This window comes from Mugil cephalus, chromosome 19 (assembly GCF_022458985.1).
Source record: "Mugil cephalus isolate CIBA_MC_2020 chromosome 19, CIBA_Mcephalus_1.1, whole genome shotgun sequence".
Lineage (NCBI taxonomy): Eukaryota > Metazoa > Chordata > Actinopteri > Mugiliformes > Mugilidae > Mugil > Mugil cephalus.
The window spans coordinates 5,726,750-5,749,759 of record NC_061788.1 but is presented as its reverse complement, the minus strand read 5'-3'; the positions used below and the strand labels follow the sequence as shown (position 1 = coordinate 5,749,759).

The following is a 23,010-nucleotide window of genomic DNA, read 5'->3' as shown; positions in this document are numbered from 1 at the left end:
ACTTTTAATAGGTCTAGTTGCAAATGTACATAAATTGCACAGCCACATTTTGTCAACACAAATTCCTCTGTACATTATTGTTTTGTCACCGTCGTCAAAGGAAGCAGAATCCAGCAAATACTTTATACTTTCAACATACTTACAAAAGTATTTTCTACAATAGAAAACATACAACATCTTTTACTTTATTTATAGCTTTATATTTTGATTCTTCTTTATTTTTTTTATTTATTTTTTTGTCGGAGCGGCTGAATTGTGTCGAGAGCGAGCTCGTGGTTTTCTGATAAATGATGAAAATGAGGTGAGAGCTGAGAAGTCAGATTAGAGACCAAACACTTGAACGCCTCTTGTACTCGGTCTATGGGACGCACGTGACTGGCTGCTGTTAATTTGATTTTCGTTTTTGGAAAGTCTGAAGCCAGACTGTGTGACTTTTGCTGGTCAACAGCAACAACTCGTGCCACCACTAGAAAAATAATAGTTTAACATCAGGTTGAAACGATGAAAGGTTAACAGCTAAGAACCGTAAAGTACGTCCGAGTACTTCACATGTGTAAACCAGCGCTCATCGAGTCTCACACGCGCATTTCAATAAGTTCACACGCCACAAATGACATTTCAACTTAAACCTCGATGCACATTAGGATGAGCAACCGTAGAATCAGACCGATCACAATCAGAAATAGATTCTGTAGTCCATGAATATAGCGAGCGCATTTGTGGAGCTGATCATGCCAATCAAATATATTTCTTTGTTGCCAGGAATTTGGGGTGATTAAATGAATTTGTCCTTTATTTAATATACTAAACATTATTTTCAAATTCGCTTCGCTTCACCCCAGTCCCGCTAAAAAAAAAAATAAATAAAACAAAATAAAAAATCTCACTCCAGTCCCATCCAAACCCATTACAATTTGCTATGTTAGCATCAAAATGTCTTCGTTTGGCTAGCATAAATGCTAAACTTCTGTCTAGCTGACTGCTAACAGTCTGTAAACTGAATTAAAATGGTGACAAAACTGACCTAAATCTAGCTAACTGTAACAATAAAGCTACATGCTAAAGCCAAAACACAGGGCTCTTACGTTTTGAAGTTAGCTTGGAGGAGTGAGATTCTTTTTATATTGAAATGCGTGTGTTGAGACCAACGCTGAAATGTAAAGATATTTTGGCTGTAAGCACACTCAGAAAATGTGCTAACAACGCTAACAACCAAAGCTAATGGCTTGGAACCAAATCTCCGAACTGAGCAGGAACATGTTTTTATTGCTAATTAATTCATGTCAAGGTGAAACATTTGGTATTAAAAGTAACACAGTCCCCGTTTTACCTTTTTTTTTGTACTATAGAGCTCGTGGGCTGGTGAAATAAGACGACCGGGGAAGTATTTCATATATTAAAATCAGGGCATTCTTCAGTCTGAGGCAACTTTGTCTTAAACAGGTAAAGTTGTATGAATGAGCTACACCAGAAACGACCTTTACCAGGTTTTTGAACACCTGAAACAGGTAAAAAAAAAACAAAAAAAAACAAAAAGCTAATTATCAACACCAACCACTGAATGTAAAAGTGCATAGAGCTGGACTGATGAGAAATACAGGGTTGTGCTTGTGAATCTCATCGAGACCGGACTCGGCCTCCAAAGAGTCAAACTCCTACTCAATCAGCTTCTTTTTTCCATTTCTATTTTTTTTTTTTTCAGCTAGTGATAGTACACTCTAAATACAAAAAAAACAAAACAATAAGTTCAACAGAGAGAACACTGAAAGGTTAATTTAGTTGTATATTTCTACCCAATGAGGACAGATGACCGACTGAGCTATTTTATATTTACAATATCCATAATGATACAGCAGAGTCCGAGCACAAGGTACATTTACAAAAAGCTCCGTTAACATTAGGTAAAAATAGTGTGAGCATTTTATTTACACTTTCCCAGGCTGTCTCGATACACTCGGTTATAGCGTAATATTCACGTCATGTCTGCAGCAAGCCACTCATCAACATCATCAACGTCATCATCATCATCTTCATAACTGTCTCAAACCGGCAACCAAAGAGAAACAAATGTTGGCTCTAGAGCAAGGATGAAGCATGCAGAGAGCCTCACACCTGGATGTATATAGTCTTGTTACAGGTAAGAAATAATAATAATAATAATAATAAAAAAAAAAAAAAAATGAATGAATACAAAAATATACAAAATAGAGACGGGAGCGATGGCGGGGGAGGATTCAACTCCAATGTTAAGACCAACTGTGAGTCAGCATCTTCACATTCAGAAGAGCGAGGGATGTGGGTGAGGGCTGGGTGAGGGCTGGGTGAGGGATGGGTGAGGGATGGGATGATGCCACTAGGATCGATAGAGTCACAGTTTGGATGCAGCATACTTCATTACCACGGACAAATAAAGCAGTAAGGATATGGAGGTGGAGGAGGAGGATGGAGGCCATTGCGGCTCATCGGTCCAGTGTATAGTATCTCAACAGCTCTTGTGCAACCAGAGGAAGTTAAAAAAAAAAAAAAAAAAGACCACGAGCACCAGGAAGAGAAGAAGAAGAAGAAACCAATCGACCACAAGCACTTTGCTCTAATATCGACTGTATGTAAAGGGTTAAACGTTGGAAGGAAGGAAGGAAGGAAGGATGGTTGAGGTGCTGATCAATGCTCGCCGTGGTCTCCGTCTCCTCTAGGGGGGGCTGAGGGGTTGGGGTGGGGGTTGGGGTGGTGGGGGCTCCAAGCGAAGCTACACAGCTCTTGTTGCTCATTTTCATCGTCCGAGAAGAAAAATAAAACTCCATGTCACTCACTAAATAAAGGGCTGCTTTTTATATTTGACGTTATCAAATATAGGTATATGTGTGTATACTCTATAGAAGAAAGAGAAAAAAAAGGAAAAACTCCATACATCTATATTAAACTTTTATCAATATAGCATCACATAGTTTACTGTTTATGATACATCTGGTATTCTTTACAAATCCACAGTATAAGTTGTGCCCTTTCTTTTTATTTTATTTTTTAAATTTTTATTTTTTTTTGCAGAGACGGGGAGAAACTCGAGGTGTGTTCCTTTACTTAAGGCGATTCATGTACCAATAGCTTTTCACAAAGTGCACTACGTAGGGAGGGGAGAGGAGGGGAGGGGAAAGGGGGGAGGGACGCTCAGGAACACACCCCCGGGGGGTGAACGGGAAAATTAAAGCAGATTGTTTTGGGCTGGGAAAAAAAAAAAAAAAAACTATTTGGTTCTTTAGAAATGATGACTTTTAAAATAAAGCACACAAAAATATTCCCCTCAAGACGACTATAGGGATAATCCTCGATGCATGATTTAAAGTGGGTCCACTTCAAGAGGGAGGAAGAGGAGGGGGTTGCTAGGGCGACCGTGTGGTGGTGGTGGTGGTGGTGGTTATATAGTGGTTTGTCCCAGTTCGTAGACGGGGATGAGGGGGTGGGGGGAGGGGGGGGCTCCAAGTGTCCCGGCGGTGGATGCATCCGTTCACCGGCCAAGTGTTGAACTCACGGGTCGCTCTGAGTTTTCTATGTACAGGCTCCGCCCCCCGCCTCCTCCTGGCTGAAGGCTGCCTGGTGACCTGTCCCCGCACCGTCCCTCCAAAGTGTCAATCACGAAGCTCCGCCTCCTCTTCGGACGCGCTCCGGTTTTCCGGCAGTCTTTCAGTCAGGCATGCGTTCATGCGTCCCCGTCGCCGTCTAAACTGTACACGCTCAGACACTCTCTCAGATACTCACTCTGGGGGAGGGAGGGGGAGAGAGGAAGGGGGAGGGGATGTGGGGGGGGGGGGCTACACGCCGGGGTCCGTTCAGCAGTTGCTGCTGTTCCTGAATTCTCCGTTCTCCGTGATCTGCAGCTTGGTGGGGTTGGTCGGGGAGATGCCGTTGCGGGTCTGCATGCTGTAGCGCTCCTTCAGCTGACTGAGGGCGCTCATCAGGCGGCCGTTGGCGGCGTCCAGAGACGCTATGCGCTTCTCCTGCAAAAAAAAACGCACAGGCAGAGTCAGACACACAGGCTGGACGCCGCACCCAAACTGGATTTAATAAACTCAGGACGAGACACAAGCTCAGGCTTATGTACTCGCTCAATCCATGTTTTTCCAGAATATTCTGGAGGGAGGACATCACTTTCTACCTCGTAATAAATATTTCATTTTTACTTTAACGCCGTCCTACATCTGCCTCCATGTTTTCTATTGCACTAGACAACTGGCATTTTCCTTCATATGTATTTATCTCCAGCGTTTGGACATGATGAATTTTATTTCACCTCAAACTTCGACCAATAAAAGGTGATAAGGGGACATCCCCAGAAAACATTGACAACTTCCGATCATCAAATGCGAAGTCAAAGCAAGTAGAGCTCCCCCTGGTGGCTGAAGGCTGCAGTATAGCTGCATAAGCTCCGCCTCCCCCATGTTAGTGGATGAGACTTGGGCCAAACAAAAACACTGAAATACACATCTAATATTTATTTTTTCAAAGATGGTTTCTGTCATTTTAAGTAGTTAATATAATGTTGAAGTATGTTTAAGTGTTTTTTTTTTGGATGCTAGCAAGTTGCTATGCTATCCCCAGGAGAATAGCATCAGTGTGGCCAATGCAAGGAAGTGGTGATGTACATATTTACTGAGAAGACGAGTGTCGTTGATGGACTGAGCAGAACACTAGTTTGCTTCATTTTTACTCTAAAATCAACTCACGTCGACGCTGCTGTCTTCACAAAGTCAAGTGTTCTGCAGGAGACATCGCTCACACGGGAGGAAATTTGTTCCCGCGCGAAAATAATCGCCGAAACAAATTAAGTTTGGAGTTAAAAACGGCGCCTGTGCGAGTTTATCCACAGAGCGGGCGTTCCTCTCTGCCTTCGTAACCACCTTTTAATTTTCCTTCTTTGTGCGCCTGTTTACTGACGGAGACGACTTATATTATTGTCGCACATTTATTTGCAGATGAACACTCTCATTACCGCGGGCGTGAAGGAGATTAATCACCTAAGCACGTTTGTGTTTGGATGTGGGTAAATGTCATGTTGCGGTGTGGTTCTTTTTTTTTTTCTCTCTGTTCTGTTGTTAAAAAACACTTTGACATTAATCAACAAAGACGCATATTTGCACTTAATTTCTCGCTGGCGTAGAACATCCACAAAACGCAGGGTTTTATTCCTCCATTTATATTACTGTACAAATTATGATTGCTTTCCCAGAATTCCTTGCAACAAAATCCTCCCGAGGAAGGTCTTGTCTTGTCTTCTGGTGTGACTTTAAACGCAGTTTTACATGAATAAGAAGCGGCGGCTACGTGTTGACAGGGAACCAGATGAGGAATTTGTGAATGTATGTTTTATGAGCGAGAGAAAACGGCGGGAGCCGAGAAAAGTCTGCGCAGCCACTCAAGCTCGTCAATGCCAGAGCTGTGAGCAGCTATGAATTAAACATCGTCCCCTTTTTGTTTCCCAGAGCGGAGGAAGCGACAGTGTGTACAAATCTGAAACGCGCCGATGCATCGACAAAAAAAAAAAAAAAAAAAAAAAAAACGACGGGGTAGAACGAACTGACCTGTGCGTCGATGATCTTCTGCTTGGAGTCGACCACGGCCTGCATGTCAGAGTGGTCCTTCTTCAGCTCCTCCTCCACCGACATCAACCTGGAACCAGAGGAGGCGGCGTCAAGACGCGGACGCCAACAAAAGCCAAACGGCAAAGTTGCGCTTGAACCGACGATGTGAACGTTCGGACTGAGATCTGAGACGCAGGCCCGGAGCCTCCACCCTACCTGCTGATGATGCCCTTCATCTGGAGGTCTTTGTCGTCCTGCTGTCTGCGCAGGCGCTCCTCCGACTCCTCCAGCCGGGCCTGGTACTCCATCAGCACCTTCTGGGCCTGCTCGTCCTGCCCCTTCAGACGGGCTTCGTACTCCTCCAGCTTCTGCACGGACGCCCGCAGCTTCTCCTGCAGCACCGCGATCTCCTGCTGGTACTGAGCAAAGCGGCACGGGGATGAGGAGACTCTCATCGTCGCTATCATAATCATCATCATCATCATCATCATCATCAACCCCATCAGCGGGGTCCCCTCCTTCATTACCATAGCTGACAAGAACATAGAAGGAAATCTCTGCTGCTGCTGCTTAGACTAGACGCGCCCTCTATCAAGGACTCACGCCGTTCATTTACAAGCAGTTGTCGTATTATAACTTTTTACACTAGAGCTCTGTAACTTCACTACAAAACTGACATGGTGACGCTTCCGTCAATACAAGGTTTCACTGAGATTAAGATTGTTTCCACAGCCGGGGGGCTCTGGCTCAGCTCTGAAACCAATGGCCTGTCGAGAGGAAAACAAAGAACGGAGAGAGAGAAAAAGAAGGGGTGAAGAGAAATGGAAGGCGGTGGTGAGAAAGGAGGGATGCGGGCGGCGTGAGCAGGACGAGACGCCGGGAATCTGTCCCTGAGACACGCGAAAAGGGGGGTTTTCTTTAGGCCTGACGGAAACTAGAGGAGCAATTAAACGCCTTCTGGTTAGACGGTGGCAGATACTGTGGTGGTGAGTCAGCGCGTCGCTCAGCGTGAGCAGCAAACAACTGCTGCACGGCAGCGTCTTCGCCGGTTCCTTCACTCCAGATTTGATAACTGGCGCTAAACACGTGTTATTTGCTTCTGAAATGCGACGAAGATATGGGATCATTGACCAAAGCTACACGTCTAAATTTAATGCAAATTTCTCAGGGACGCTTCTGATAGTTTGTCCACATATCTCACTCCAAACCTCAAATGTCGGTTCTACAAGAAAAGTCGCTAAAGGTTGTAGGGATCCGTCCTCTGGAAACCACCGCCGTCCGTCCCAAATGTCCCGACTAATGCGGCTAAGAGAGTGTTATCTTGAAAAGAAACACTTCTCTGCAATTAGACGGACAAACCATCGGAGTGATGGGATTCAGTCACACGCAGCGAAGACGCCGCCGCATCATTTATCTCGTCTCGTCACATTCCACTTGTTTTCCCTCCGCCGCTCTCCCGCCCACCGCTGGGACATTTTCCCATCATCCCACTCTTTCCCAGCGGTAACGTTGACCTCAGATAGATTTGTCTTATCGGCTCTAGCCTTTCTTTCTTTTTTTTTCTTCCACTCCTCCCTGCATCTCTAATATCCCCGCGCTCTTGTCAGAAGATTCCCCTGATGCATCAACTCTGGCGCATCACCTCCACCGTCTTTCATTTCCTGTATTGTAAAATTCCCTTACATATAACCTTGTGCTTTTACAAAACTGATCTGCACTTTTATTTTTTTATTTTGGTGACGCAACTCTGATTAATTTCCCTCTTCCACCGGTTGTAAGTTTGCGTCTCGCAGATGTGCATTTGAAATTCAGCAGACTACGGAGCCTAATGATCACTTATGAATATTGATGACGAGAACAAACGAGAGCTGGAAAACAAAAGGTGGTCATCACACCTGTCGTCCCGATGTTACATCTGACAACGCTCCAAGCGAGTTACGCTCCCGTCCGCGGCGACGCCGCGCACCTTTACCAGGCCATGAAATGAGCAGACTTTTCGGGGAGATGAACATAAAAAGGATGCTCCACGAAATTTAGAGATTAATGTTTGAGTCTAGAGACGGAGAGAACCGCAGGTCGAATTAAAAATAATAGAGGGCATGCGCATGACGTCACAGCCGGCGGACGTCTCCGTGGTTACGGCCGACGGTTGAGCAAGGAGATTAGCAGCATTAGCTTTAAAGTTAAAAATTAGCAGTAAATGCGTCGCTGCATTAGAAGAAACAACTGGAATCCAGGCACAGAAACCTGGTGTTATGCTTCACATTTAGTGTCAGGTTATATTCATTTATGCTGCATTTTTGATGAAGTCTTAAGTTACTTAAGTTTCGTTCTGGAGGGCTCAGATAAGTTTGTGGATGCTGTTGTTTTAGCGTGGTTATGGACGACAGTAACTATTTCTGTTCCAACTACAAATAACAATAAAACAAAGTATTTGTGATCAATGCTAATCATCCTCCTAACGTCCGGTCGGACGCTACAGTGTTGTATGGCTAACGTTACTTCTGTTAGCGTTAGCATCTTATATTTAACTACATTTATCAGAACTGAAATGACCTAAAACCGAGTTTTATATTATTTTAAACATATATGTATAAACACTACCAGTCAAATATATATAACGCAGTATCCTCTGGTGTAGTTGGTCAGTAAGGTAATGACCCAGAACTTTAGTCCAAGCTAAACCAGAACTACCTCCAACTACCTATATTTTGGGTTATATACTGAGTCCATGATTTTTTTTCTTATCAATCAGTCGTTTATTAGGTCTGTGCTTTCATTTCAGAATAAAACGCGACATTAAACTACATACATTTAAATAATAAATAAAGAGAGAAATACTGTGTGTAGTTGTGGGCAGTAGTGATGTAAAACCTTTGACCGGTAGCGTGTGTGTATACATATTTAATAATATTCTATAATTCACGCAGAAACGTCAGTAATCTGAAATGCTGCAGTGTCTTGACACGTGTTTCTTTTCCTCCTGCTTCATCCAGAATCAAACATCAAGATCAAAAAAACTGCGCAGCATAAAATTTGCATTAAGTCACATGCGAGTTCAAGCTGCCTTTATTTATTTATTTTTTAATAATTAAAAACATACGTATTGTATAGACTAACTTTTTGACTGGTAGCGTGTGTACATACATCAGCGGCGTCTCATTAGAGCCGATGCCGCGTTACGTGCCCTACTTTCTTATAGACGCCGTGGACCTTTGCAGCGCCTGCTATAGGCTCCGTGTAATTAGCTGCAGGCTGCGTCTAAGCCTCTCTCTCCCTCTCTGTTTTCCGATCCCTCTCTTGTTGCTGCTCTGCTATTTTTAAGGCGGCTGCGGCTGCTTTGTTAAGACTGAAGTTATTGCCTTCTTTGGTCGCTCTCCCTGCCTGGGCTGCTGGCTTCCATAAAGCATGAGCTATGTTAGGATGACAGGTTTGTATTCATTATGGATGGAAGAAAAAAAACACACACACACAAAAAAAAAAAAAAAAAAATGGGGGAGCATGTGGCAGCCGACCAAAGCGTGGAAGCAGAGCTGAGGGTGAGTGGTTGTAAAGGTTGGTGAGAAGAGAAGCGGGGAGGACGTAGGCAGAGGGAAGCGAAAAAGCCTGTAACTGGCACACGGATGCGAGAGCACACACACATACACCAGATCGGGCTATTAGCTTCATTTCAGAGATGATGAGAAAGAGGGAAGTTGCCGGTGAGGGAAAGGTTTTTGGATGGGAGATTTTATTTTAATGAAGGAGGGCGAAACATCCAGCAAGTTTTTTTTTTTTTTTTTTTTTTTTTTTCTCCCCGCGCACAGAATTTCCAAAAGCCGTCATTTCCCAGCGAGTTTTGACACGTTTTGCGTCCGCCTCAGTGGCTTTGCTCTGCATGCAACGCAGCACATTTGTCTTGTTAGTAGTGACGCTCGAGTCGCCGCGTGTGAAGCTCCGTGCAAGAATGAATCATCCACATTTTCTCCAATTTAGAGAACGATCGCGCTGGTTCTCAGAGGTTCACATGCGCAGTACGTCTGATGATACGGTCACGTTACTCTGAAGCAGTAAGCTGGTGTTTCTCCACTCATTTTAAATATGAATCTTATTTTTTTTTTGGATTATTATTGTATTGCAACCCCTATGAATTTATTTGCTATCAATCAGAACGTTCATGCAAGAGGACACAATATATTTGACATGTAAATAAATAATATTTTCCTTAATAATGATTATTAATATATAATCATTCACAATTAATCAGAATGACCTGGCATCTGCAGACTAATACTACGTGTTTCGTAACTGTTTTAGGCCAAAAACACCAAACTTTCCAGCTTTTATTCTAAACGATCACATACTGAATACACACCAATCAGGCAAAACATTATGACCACCTCTCTGATATTGCGTAGGTCTCCGTTGTGCCTCCAAAGCTGTTGTGACTCATCAGAGAATGGACACGGACCTCCTAAGAGTGTCTTAATTGGGACATATGTACATATACTATACTATACTATACTATACTATATATGAATTGGGGGGAGGGGCCTATGTGGATCCTCCCACAGATACTTGGGACCAGGTCCAAAATCACAAAAAACACTGAATTCAACACAAAATTTCCAATGTTATTTACTTCTCCTGCCAGTGGTTTTAATGTTGTGGCTGATCGGTGTGTTTAAACCAACACGTCTCAGTGGGCGGCGGCAAATGAAGACTTTTTCCACTATTTTCTGACATTTCCGAGGTCAAATTATTAACCCGTTAATGCCGAGTGGCGATATTAAGTGCCTGCTGATAATCTCACTCGCTATAATTAGAGTCACAATTATTTTCCTGTAATAACAACAATCTTCCGCCTTTCCTACAGCTAATCTAACAGTTGGCTGTGGAAGTAGGAAAAAAAAAAAAAAATAGAGAGATAAGCGAAAAAGTCAATTTTTTTTACCCGAACCAGATCGACTCCTAATATATGCTATTTACCTTCGCTTTCATGTCCTAAATGTGCATAGCGTGGCTTTAAGTGACATTTCGTCTGACGCACCTCGGGCTGAGAGGAAAGGTCAAAGTGGGAATATTAAATGCAGCAGATAATCGAGCGAGGAAGGCGTCTTAAGGAGGGAGGTGTATGAGGGAGCTAATGAGTGGCAGAGAAAGGAAGGACAGTTCAGTGGGGGTATAAGGGCTGAAGGTGGTTTGTGAGAGGTGTGTGGGGGGGTGGGTGGGTGGGTGGGTGGGGGTGGTTGGTAAAGGTCAGAGGTCGGATGGCAGGTTACCTTCTCCACCTGAGTTAGATCCTCTCTGTTTCTCAGTGACTCGGGCTCCATCCCCTCATGGTCTAAATACTGCACATTCATATTCAATAGCCAGGCTGCTGTGCGGTCCAGCGCACTGGGGTTCACTGGGGAGGGGGCCTATAGTAACACACACACACACACACACATGAGCTGAGTGCAAGTGACAGGGGGGAGGGGAGAGGAGGGGAGAGGAGGGAGGGAGGGGAGGGGAGGGGAGGGGGGCTGCAAATAAAACACCACAGAAACAACAGAAATAAGCTTGAAATGCACCAACTCATCGGGACTGAAAGCAGCAGGTGGAATGGAGACACACTCCAGGTCTGGAGGCTCACACATACACCGCGTTGTTGTGTTTGTTTGTGTCTGACGGCTGCGTTACAGAGTCGTCTGTTACTCTTTCTTTAGAGCTGCAACAGTGACTGATTTCAATTCATTGATGCCCCGTTTAAAAAAAGACCAATTGAGTTAAGATCATGTTTTAATAAAAAAAGAATTATTCTGTTTTTAAGTTAATGCCACTAAACTATGATGTAAAAGAAACGTGACTTAAACGTGTTTCTTTTACACTGACCCATTGAAGTAAATGGGCAAAGCAATACATATTAAATTTATTATAATTTATTAAAAAATAGTAATAGTAAAATAGTGCTTTCATCTGGATCACAGATGCAGAGGATGTGTCCAAAGATGTGGAGACCAGTGCATTATGGTTAATATGCAACCTTCTCAATTCTTCTGCACCTTTTTACAATTAAATTTGTTTTTTTATTTAAGTCACAGAAAAAAAAAATCCTTAGAGAATGAATGAGTCCCCCGCCCAAAAAATTGAAATTGTCTGGTTTGGTCCTGAGCGGAGAGCAATGCATTATGGTTGATACAGATGTTCTCCCGTGCAGCCTGTTGCCAGGGGCAACCAGGGACTTCACCTGGCGGCGGTGAACACGGACTCAACCGGCGAAGACGTGCGAGAGATGCTCGGGTTTTAAGTGGCGCTCTCTCTGCAGCAGCACGTCATTACAACGTGTCTGTTTGCCTCGGTGAGGTCTGCTCCCCGGTGAGCGCACGCACTGTTGGTTGCTAACATGCTAATTATGCCTCCACCAACCTCATTCTCATCCCATTATCGTTGACCGGTAAAACAGTGGTGAAGAGATGAGTTGCCTGTATGCAAATTACCATTATTACACATACAGTGACTGTAGTTCATTAGAGGAAGATGTGCAGAGTCTGTGCTGAAAACGCCCACGCTGCCTTTTCTCTATGCGCCATGACACCAGTGGATGTTTCGTAATAGCGACGTTTTACATCGGTGTAATTTCAAGCGATTGCGTCGACTCTCGAATGAATAACGTCCGAATGAACATCGCGGACACGCGGAGAGAAGCCCGTACCTGTTTGTGGGGACCTCTCGGCTTGGTTTCGGGACTGTCCCCCTTGGAGGAGGAGGACTGCGGTCGTAGCCGGGCGCCGCCGCTGGGCCAGTCGGGCGAGGACGTCATCATGCTGCCGGAGGAGGGCCGGGGGTAGGGCCCGCTGAGGAGGTTGGGCGGCGTGCGGCCCCGGGTGATGGGAGTGCTCATGGGCGGGGGTTGGTCTATCCTCCGCTGTGGGCCGGCGCTGTTCTGTCTGGGGACGGTGGGCTGGTGGGGCGTTTCCGTCAGGGACAGCTGTCGGACGCCCGGGCGCCTGGTGTACTCGTCCCCGCTGCTCCCTCCGCCCCCGCCGTGGTTCAAGAAGGAGTGCTTCCCTCCCGCCGGGCCGTCCTCGTTGTTGCTGTGGGAACTGACCGAGCTGTGGCACTCCGAGCCCGAGTCGTTCATTCCGCGGGGGGACACGGGCAAACAGGCGGCCATCTGGTAGACCGGGTTCTGGAAGGACAGCGGGGCCAGCAGCTGGGTGGGTCGGCCCGGAGTGCTGTCTGTACCTGGGGTGGTGGGGGCCTGACCTGGCCTCTTCAGGGTGGGACCCCCCGGGATGTTACCTTGAGGGGTTCTGGCTGACCAGCCCATCCCGGTAGCTGGGCCTTCGCCCAGAGCGTCTGAGGAGCTGGGACCTGTGCCGCCATCCAGGCTCCGGGGGTCCTGGAGGTCCACCATGGACAGACTCTTGCTGCCGTTGGACATGCCCAGGTCGGGCTCGTTTGTCTCGGAGTAGCTCGAGCTGCGTGCGGGCGAGGGCTGGATACCTGAGCTCCTTGTCACGAAGAATAGGTCCTTATTTTCTGGGGTGGGGGAGGGTAACCGGGTGAAGTCCACCAATCTGGAAGAGGCACACGCCACCAAGGAGAAATTAGTAAATCAGTTCGTCAAGGGCGTCACTGAAACCACCTCTTGATTAGAATTTGCTGTATAACTTGAGACTGATTTTCTTAAACGAAAGTTCAATACTATTAATTCCAATTTAAATTTGCATTATTTTTTTTAGCAGCAGATACAAGTTGCAAACTAAAATAAATACTAATTCAACAATGTGGATGTGGGCTCTAGTTTTGGTCTCCATCAGCAACTACAGAAAATACCTTTTTCTTTAACCCCGCTGAGACCCGGCGTCCTCATATGGGGACATTACGTTTTAGACTTGTGGCAGCTTATTCTGCTTCATTTAGACCTGATGTCTTCATAATGAGACACTTTTGTTGCCATGTACTGGTAGCGAAGGGACAATCCTTGTGTATTTATGCTTATTAACTTTTCTAGGTCGATATGACACAGAAATGTATCAAACTCACAAGTACTCATTTGAGTACATTGGGATTTCATCGTTTCCAATTCTGCTTTCACATTAACATAATAATAATTACATTTTAGTACACATTGGTGACTTAAATTGTAATATACACTGAAAAAATACCTGTATTCAAATAAAACTACTTCCAGTTCAAAGATGATGCTTATTTTTTATTGAGGGGAGGGGCCTCTGTGGATCATCTACCTACAGATACTTGATCAGTTTGGGACCTAGTGAATTTGGAGGCCAAGTCAGCTTATAATATACTTAATATGTGCATAAGCCAATGCTAGCCGCTAAGCTAGTGGTCAAACCAAACCAAGAAAGTGTTCTGAATGTCAAGTGTTAGATAATGTTGCTTTAAGCCTGTTTGGGTTTGGTAATCTATGCTAGTACAACCAAACAAATGATTTTTTTTTGTTTTTTGAGCATCAGCCTAAAGCTACATCCCAGCTCATTCCCCTTCCTCCTCCGTTTCTGCCAGCAGACTGAGGCTCCATTGCCAGAAGACAATTACCTTGACAGATGCGACTTATCTCCCAATAATCTCCATCATTCACATCACGCTCATCTCCTCCCTGTCCTTCTCCCTGTTATCCTTCCCTCCTTTAAAACTTCTCTCGCTGCTGTCACTCCGCTCAATTTTCCACCCTTTTTCTCAGTCTTGGCGCTGTCTGCTTCTCTTTCCCCGACTTTTCATGTCACTGCTTAGTGGGCGAGAAGCAATTAAGGGAGGCTGGCGAGCTCATTTGAATTGCAGCCTCAGAGCTGCCGCTGATGAGGATGCACAGACACACGTCAATATATGAGCAAACTGTTCTTGTGATAAAGCAAGGAGGGCAGACTCTGACATCAGGTCATATAAGAACGTTGCTTAATTACTTGTATTGATCCCGGGGCCAGATGAGCATAATGATACCAGCTGTCTGACTCTCATCCTGTTGTCTCATCTTCCTGTTATGCACGCTTTGTTTGCATCCGTTAACCCGTTGTTGGTGTGCATGCTGGCGTTTCGTCCTCTGGCTACTGTTCACACACCTCTTCTCCTGTTGCTCCCCTGTTGTTTTTCATGCTAATCTGTCCAAGTGTCACCTTGTCATTGTTCTGCCAGGGAGCGAGAGGACGGGAGATAAGCAAGATAAGGTGCTGCTACGCGAGTGTGTTCATCCGCCAGAAAGCAAATAAGGTTTCATAAGGCTGATGTAAACAGGCAGGGGTGACACTCTCCCCGTGTCACGGCCTCACCTCGCAAATATTAACGCTCAGCAAAACTGAGAGTGCGAGGAAACAACCTCGCTGACATTGGAGAACAGCAGACTTACTGCATTGTCACTGATGCACGGAGACTTAAACGACATTGTTTGTGTAATAGTCTGTTTCTTCTGTTATCTCTGAATCAGTTCCAGATCCAACCTGTGATCATAAACGCCCAGACACAGCACGCTGGAGAACACATAAATAGGGGGGGAAAAAACTAAGTAAACCAAGTGGCAACCTCTGGGTCTGAGCAATGATACACATGCCGAAGTGCAAATAACTGCAGTTCATCAAGTGGCCACTTGAGGCTCCAAATCTCCATAGACCTCCATGTTAAAAAGCCCAACTTTACAGCATTATTCAACACGTTTACAGCATGTTTACTAGTTTGTTTCACTATACTGAAATTTTCAAGAGTGTGGTGTTAGCTAGATTCCGGTTGTGGTAGCTTACAATATACTTAACATATGCATAAGCTAATGCTGGCCGCTAAGCTAGTGGTCAAACCAAACAAAGTAAGGCTCTAGTAAAATGTTCTGAATGGCAAATGTTAGATGATTTAAACTAACAGGTAGCGAAATGTTGGGTGGGCGGGTCTCAACGTCCAGGCTGCTTAAGCTCCGCCCTAACACGACCCCACATGTCCATATTTGGAGTATCCGAGCGTGGGCGGAGTAAAGCTCATTCAACATAGTGACCACAGGCTCCGCCCACTTCATGCTTCATTTTCGAGGTTTAGAATTCAATGGGTGACGTCACGATGGGTTTCTCCATAGTTTATGCAGTCGATGTAATAAACTTAGGTACGTCTGCATGTTGTTTGGTAGCTACAGCTTCAGAATCATTGTAAAAGTATATATTTCAAGTATGTATCATTTGGAAAATTGTGCATGTACAAGTATTTATTTATTTATTTATTTATTGCATCATCATATTTGTTTTGCCAATTATTTCTGGGAACCTGTCAGAAAATCCAACATTATCTCTCTTTGAGCTTTGGTCTCTATCAACTACTATGGGGAATATCTGTCTTTTAAAGTGGAGCAGAAACAAAAAATCTAGTTTAAATCTATTATTTATCCTGGACTCATAATTTCCACAACGCGCTTATATCCATATCAGAAACTGCAGCAGAAATATTCATCAGCCGTCAGAACCCTTCGCTGTGCTGCTCCCTTTAACGAGTCCACATGCAATTAAACGTCAGAGCACAGAATAGCATATTCATGGTCCTGTTTGATGTTTTTTAATCACTTAAAACGGGATTCTGAGATTTTTCAAGGAGTTGAGCGCATCTGATAATATTTTAATCACTGATTAAAAACTAATAAAAAAAAATAAAAAATTCAAAAAAATTCAGCGCGCGCTACATGAGGTCTTTAATATTTCTTACCCTGAAAGGTCATTGTCTATCTTTGGCAGCCCAGTGGACATGCTGCTGCTGCCGCCTGCCTCAGCAGGTGGCGAGCCCATGAGCTCGGAGGACGGTCCAGTTGTCATCTGGACGCTGGACGGGTTGGACAGAGCCGTGTTCACTTCCCGCAGGATCCTGGGCAGAGGACCCAGCTTGGAGGCTGCACTCTGTGAAGACAGCGACGCAATTCAGCCTCAAATTAAATATTGCTCCGGAACCACTTAATTCAATTTAATTTGTTGTTTGTTTTGCTTGCGTTTTTTTTTTTGCATAATATTATTTTAGGCGCGCTTCTTTTCCCCGCGCCACGCCATCGACTCTTACTCAGACAACATACTGAATAATGAAATAGTCTGATGGACTGGAGCATCAATCAGGCTGCGATTTCTGAATTATTAAAAGATAAGATTTCAGAAAGCTGGATGATCGAAAAAAAATAAAAATAATCTGCTACCAACATTTCCCCCCCCCCCCATCATCTAGAAAAGCTTAAACGTCCTTGTAAATCCATTAATATGCCTCATCCAGCCTCAGAGGATCCACCGTGTTCTCCCCTTGTGCCCTGCTTATGTAAGGCAACAATAAATTATTGACTGACGTGAAATAAACATCCGTACGTAATCTAAGCATGACTCACATCCTGAACCTTTTCGACACCGCGTGTAAAACCTTTTCAGATTGACGTATCCTATTGTTGCTGATTAAAACCAACCGCATCTAAATACGTACGAGGCTTAATTAAAGCTTCGGCCTTACTTTCACGTTTGTTTAGTTGGCTGGTGTCTTTATCCATGGCTCAAATTAAGGAAACTAGCTGACAAGAGACGCCTAATGAGGCGTACGTTCTTCAATACCTGGTCCATTTGGGAGACCACCTCAGAAAGGAGGGAGTGCAGGGTGGAGAGCTCCCTGCCGAGGTCGATGTAGCCCTCGAAGCCCGCCGTGTTGGAGATTGTCTCTGGGTTTGAGATTTCGAGCAGGAACCGCTGCATGTTGGTCCACTCGTGCTCCAGGAACTGGTTCATGAAGGACATGTACTCTTCCTTGTTGCCGAATCTAAAGAGAAAACGGAGAACGGTGAGCTCGCGAGGTTCTCCGCTAACGAGCTGCGGCGAGAGAACCGGAAAAAAAAAAAACCTACTTGGTGAAGTTGGCCAGGTTCTGCGTGACTTTGGCGATGAGCGTGAGCGTGCGCGCCGTGCGGTCGTCCGGGTACTCCTGCATCAGGTTGAAGAGCGACGGGGACATGATGGCCGGGCACAGGAAGCGCAGGAACAAGGAGGCGCTGATCAGCCGCTCGCTTATGTCCGGTCGACCCCGGTTGCTGCATTCCTGCCGCCACGACGCGAAAACCTCTTTCAGTTCCCGTGGAAAGACACTGTTGACGGGACGGAAGAACAGAGATAATCAGTGACTGATACAGGACACTCATAGGTCTTCAACAGGGGGGCACAAAAGCGTTGGTTGGTTGATTAGACATTTTTTATATATATATGTTTTAATTTTTCCCCACAAATTCCAATGTCTTTAAATACACATTAACATGAACCTGTGTATTATTTGAATAACTAAATACTGAATGCAGAATGACAATAATAATGTATATAGGCCGAGTTTAATAGTAGGTAGGTGGTTCCTACTTAAAAAACAATGAAGACCCTGATCTAGGGTTCAACAGCGTCTTAATTTCCTGCATTTTAACATTTAGTTTTTTGGGTTTTAATGAAGAACAAAGATAACTCCTTCATGCATTCTTGGGTTTTCTGCTTCCTTAAACAACAAATCTCTTTTAAATTTGACAACTGTGGCTAAATTCCACACAGCCTGATTAAAAGCCCCCTCACTGCAGCGATACAATAGTGATTAAGCACCTTTTGGAATAAAAGTCTGCAAGACAATATACGAAACAAGGGATTCTGATGGTGTAGAACTCTCCATTGTTATTTGCGCTGCATCACATTACAATTACGCACAATAGACAGTAATTATGGTAAGGCTGCGACGTTGTTAAAAAGTACCACAAGTAGACTCCACTGCTGTGTGCGTTTAAAAGCTTTACCAGTATGAGTTGATGATTTTGCAGAAGGCCAGCTCGCAGCACATCTTCAGGTTACTCTGGTGCTCTGGCAGGTCGCCCGACGAACACTTGGACGGGTCGACCTCACAGTTCTCATCTGACTCGTACAGAGCCTTGATGAACTCGCCTGGAAAAAGCGCAAACACAACAATATGTAAAGGGTGATAAGGAACATATAGGATTTACAAATACTTGGAGATAAAGATTCTTGTAAAAGGGATTAAAAGAAAACATAAATCAATAAACTCGTCCCTCCTAGTTTGACTAAAAGACAAACAGTCACTGCTGTGATCTCAGTGAGTCACCAGCCCATAAATGGAACTCATCTTCGGGTTCTGGCAGGACCTCAAGGTTGTTATTCGACTCTAACCAGAATTACTGAAAAGGGAACAGCGGTGTCTTCGGTCTCCGGTGGCCCTAAAAAGAATCTTGGCCGTCTCCGCGTTGGCCCCAGTCGCAGGTTCAGTGATTTCGACGGTTCAGCCAGACGTCGGACAATAAAAGCAACGCAGCGATGCATAATTTACCAGCCGTCAAATTTCTCCGTGAATCACAGCCTTGCATGGAAGCAGGCAGCCTTTCTACTCTCACGGATATACGGACGGCAGAGACATGGACGCAGCGTTAACGTCGGCAGGCTGGGAAGAAAAAGAAGTGACGAGCACGAGGCGGGATGTGTCCTTCGTAGATTAAACCGCCGCTGTGTACATTTCTGAATTAGAGGGGGAGAAAAGCTAACGGTGCATACAGAGTGCTTATTGGTGGAGCTGCAGACGGACAAATAAACGCGAGCTAACCTTGAGTCTAACTTTGCACAAGATCGTGCAAGATCGTTTACGGGAATTCGGAAAAAACCTACACTTCCTGTCACAGGCCTGCTTTGTCTCGTGCATCTGCAGCCATAAAGGCATCATCATTAACCTGAACGCAACTGAGCTGAAATGCAATTACAGGTGAAGCAGGTGGGATTCTTCAAGGGCTGCAAATGTACACATGGTTCCAGGTTCAGAAATAAGAAAATCCATGAAGACATAAATCATAATTTTCATAAAAATCATAAAACGTTGCAGGTTGGTTGTTGTGCAGAAAGACTGATTCAAAAGTTCACTATGAGTAAACAAACTGCAGAGGCTAATCTGGCTAGCATGCTACAGCTGATGCATAAACACTGATGCACTTTCCGAATGTTACGTTCTGGATATTTTTTTTTGAGCTCTGTCTCCAGGAGAGCACGGGCTTAAACAGACTTTTTTGAAAGTAAATGTTTGGATAACAGGACGTACTGAGCCAGGCACCTCTCTCATCCGGCACCGCTCGCTAAGCTGCGTTCAGTTTGGGGATAAGCACAAGCGCGGCCTCTCTCCCGTGATTCCTTCGGGGGGGAGGAAGGGCCTAATGGCTTTAATCTGTAATGTTACTGCTGTTTACTAAATTGCACTTTACCCTCCGCGTTTTAATTATACGACGCTGCAGTAAACAAAACATTTTCCTTGAGTGAGTGAATGAGTAACGTCTGAGGTGAATCAGAGGAGGCGTTTCGCATTATAATAAAAGTCCGCACTCACCGAGGGCGTCCTGCAGGTACTTCTGTCCCACCAGCTTCAGGTACTCCTCGATGGCCTTCGTGGCCAGCGTGTTTTCTCTGAAGATGAGGTGCTCGTTCTCCCCGCAGCGGTCGACCTCCGACATCATCAAATCTGTCAGGAAGTCCTGCAGACGAAAATGAAACCCAGAGAAGAAGAAGAAGAACGGGGTTAATAACTGCTAGCCTTAAGCATCCTGTGTGATGTACTGGATCAGGCCATAGAGGTGTCTGTCCAATTAGACAAACTGTTAAATGGTGCGTGAAGGTGAGAGTTTTTTTTTTTTTTTTGTGTGATTTGGAAGTAAAATAGGTGGAACAGCATCAAATGACACATATCATGATAAATAAAATGAGAATAAATGAGCGAGTTATAAAGCGAACACAGATCTGCAGTTCCTCAAATGACCACTTGAGGCTGTAACGTGTTTCGTGGGCACCATGTTTGCTACATCTATATTTAGAACATTTATAGGCCCGTTAATGGTGAAAATAAGACATTTATTTCTACATTCGCCCCACAGGGTTACACTGTAGAATCTCTGCTTTGTGCACTGATCAGCCATAACAACAACAACGTGTCTAATATTGTGTAGATCCTCCTCTCGTCTCCAAAACAGCCCTGACTTATTATTTCTCCTCTAGAGAAATTTAGATCGTAATGTTATGGCTGATCGGCACCGACCTCCACGTTTAAAAACAAGCCCAACTTCACAGCGTGTGTTCGCCCCGCCCTAACACATCAAAGTAAACTGTGTTTTAGTTTCTCTCTCTCCCTGGCAGTGTTCATTATCTCCAACGAACGTTCTTATTTATTTGTGCGCGGGGGTAAAAAATGGAGCCTTTAAAAAGTGATCTCCGCTACAACCACGCAGCATTCGTCAGATGAAAAAGAAAATAAAAAACATAACAAGTGGAGAAAGGCAGCGAAGTCCCCCCCACACACACACACACCAAAAAAATAAAATTCAAATTCTGAAAGACTTGGAAATGGAGCCATCTGGGGATGAATCATCACTTGTTTAGATCCCTTCAACAAATTTCCCTGGGTGTGCTCTCGTGTGAGTCCCCCGGCAGCTTGTTAAACTAGGGAACCGGAGGGAGGGAGGGAGGGAGACGAGTGACAGACGCACGGGGGGAGAGGGAGGAAATAGAGATGGAGAGGAGGAAGAAGAAGAGATGGGGCGGTGGTCTTTAAAGAACAGAGGAGGAAGAAAGCGACTCTCTAGCTGCGGTGGAGGCTAATCAAAGATGCACCGCAGGGAGTCGATCATTCACTGATGTGCAGCGAAAAGGAGCCTTTTTCTTATTGCACGTTCCACACAAACACTCGGCCGAACAAGCACCCACACACTATAATATATATACATACAATAAATAAGCTAATTCTAACAATTGTTTTTCGTAGATGTGCACTGCTCTGTCCTTGCGTGACCTGCAATTTATTTCTACATTGCAGCTGCTTTTTAAAAATAATTTTTGTTTTCTTTTTAACCTGTGTTGATAATATTTTGGATTATGTTTAATTTTTAGGATGCCCTTCAGCGCTCTACATTTTCATGCTTCACCATCCTTTAAAACTGAACCTTTTTTGATAGAGGGCACAAGTATTCTACTAATAATCAGTGCAATCTGAAGGCTTAATTTAACCGCCTCAATCAGAAAAGACCGGACAAACCGAATGAGGAACTGTTTAATTATCAAACCTTAAAGGTATGAATATGTGAAATATGAGAGACTGATAACCATGTAAAGTCACACGGTTTCCTGGATGGAGCAAAACATGGTGGTAGCAGCATGAAAGAATGGACAATCGTCTATTTATTGAATCATATTAATCTTTCAAAATAAAAATGAAGATATGAAGCCTGATCCACAGAGGCCCCTCCCCTCAACCCACAGAAATAGAAGGTGGTCATAATGATATGCCTGACGGGTGTAAGTGCAGTAGGTGCAGACCTTCGACGCGGCTTTGACTTGTAAACCCGGACTCAAAGCCAGAACTGCAGCTGAAGGTTATGATAACAGATCTTTTATATTAGCAGGTTTCTTTAGAGACGTCTGTCTCCTCTCTGACATGAGTCTGAAAAGCCGCTTTAAATCCGAAAAAAAAAAAAGATAAAAAAGTGTGAAAACTCACGGTCACTGCGTAATTTGTTTTTGATGAAACTCTCTCATCCAGACATCTCATTTATTTCCAGCAGCCACATTTAAAGCTCTCAACACCATATTCTTCACGATGCATTTGTTTCCTTCGAGTCACGTCTTGAACCCACTGGATTATTATTTCATTTTTTTTATTTCCAGCTAAAGAAACTTGACCTTTTTGTGGTGTACGAACACTCGTCCCATCATTAGTCCAGGGGTCTTGACAGTTTTCTGTTTTTTTTTTTTTTTTTTGAACTGTCATCTCAGCTCTGAACTTGAATCTAACCTTTGCCCCTCTGTGTCGCGTCTGCATCCTCTCTGCTCGGAGTTTCTCATGTGGCCACTGGAGTGAGGCCTGATTAGAGGACGGTCGGACGAAGTAGAGAGAAACTAAGGGAGACGTCAGGAGAGACAGATTAATAGCGATCATTTCCGCTGGAAGTCTGAAACTAAAATTGGGCCCGACCACTTGGAACGACGTCTCAGTGACAGGCTACACTGTTGACGGTGTGCAAAAACAAAAACATGAAGACAGACGCTTCAGTCTGTGTCTGTGCACACAACAAGACTGGAATTATATTTTACATGGAAACAACTAATTCTACGTTGGGTATCTGTTCTTGATTATTTGTCTTTCACATGACTCCAGTTAATTTTATTTCTACTAATTCTCTTGTTTAGCCGATGCCCTAACCTTTGCAAACAAACAAACAAACAAACAAACGTTTGTTGTGTCCCTTAAGAATCTCACGTGTTGTAGTTTATTACTGTGATGTCACTGAACCAAACCAGAGAACTGGATCTGTCGAAGTAGTGCGGGGGACGACGGCGGTAATGACGTTAACTTTGCGAAATGAAACGGACAAAATATTTAGTGGCACAGGACCAAGTGAAGGAATGAGGATGTTCATTACAAAGATCTGATGGTGGAACCGTGTCTGGCATCTCTG

The 23,010-nt window shown here is 44.4% G+C and overlaps 1 protein-coding gene across 12 annotated transcripts in view; it reads right to left on the bottom strand.

The window, feature by feature from the left end:
* Window positions 1–1,246: 1,246 nt before the first annotated feature.
* The window catches only part of LOC124997051 (disabled homolog 2-interacting protein-like), a 152,713-nt gene continuing 130,949 nt past the window's right edge, over window positions 1,247–23,010 (bottom strand). For 11 of the 12 annotated variants that reach the window (XM_047570557.1, XM_047570560.1, XM_047570558.1 and 8 more), the window contains 10 exons: window positions 19,896–20,040; window positions 18,313–18,457; window positions 17,395–17,631; window positions 17,108–17,309; window positions 16,233–16,420; window positions 12,247–13,114; window positions 10,835–10,972; window positions 5,790–5,992; window positions 5,574–5,661; window positions 1,247–3,992 (listed from right to left, as the gene is read on the bottom strand). In XM_047570557.1, coding sequence (XP_047426513.1) covers window positions 3,825–3,992; window positions 5,574–5,661; window positions 5,790–5,992; window positions 10,835–10,972; window positions 12,247–13,114; window positions 16,233–16,420; window positions 17,108–17,309; window positions 17,395–17,631; window positions 18,313–18,457; window positions 19,896–20,040 — 2,382 coding nt within the window. In that variant the 3' untranslated portion in view covers window positions 1,247–3,824. The remainder of the gene's footprint in view (window positions 3,993–5,573; window positions 5,662–5,789; window positions 5,993–10,834; window positions 10,973–12,246; window positions 13,115–16,232; window positions 16,421–17,107; window positions 17,310–17,394; window positions 17,632–18,312; window positions 18,458–19,895; window positions 20,041–23,010) is intronic. The other variant, XM_047570561.1, reaches the window with a different exon arrangement.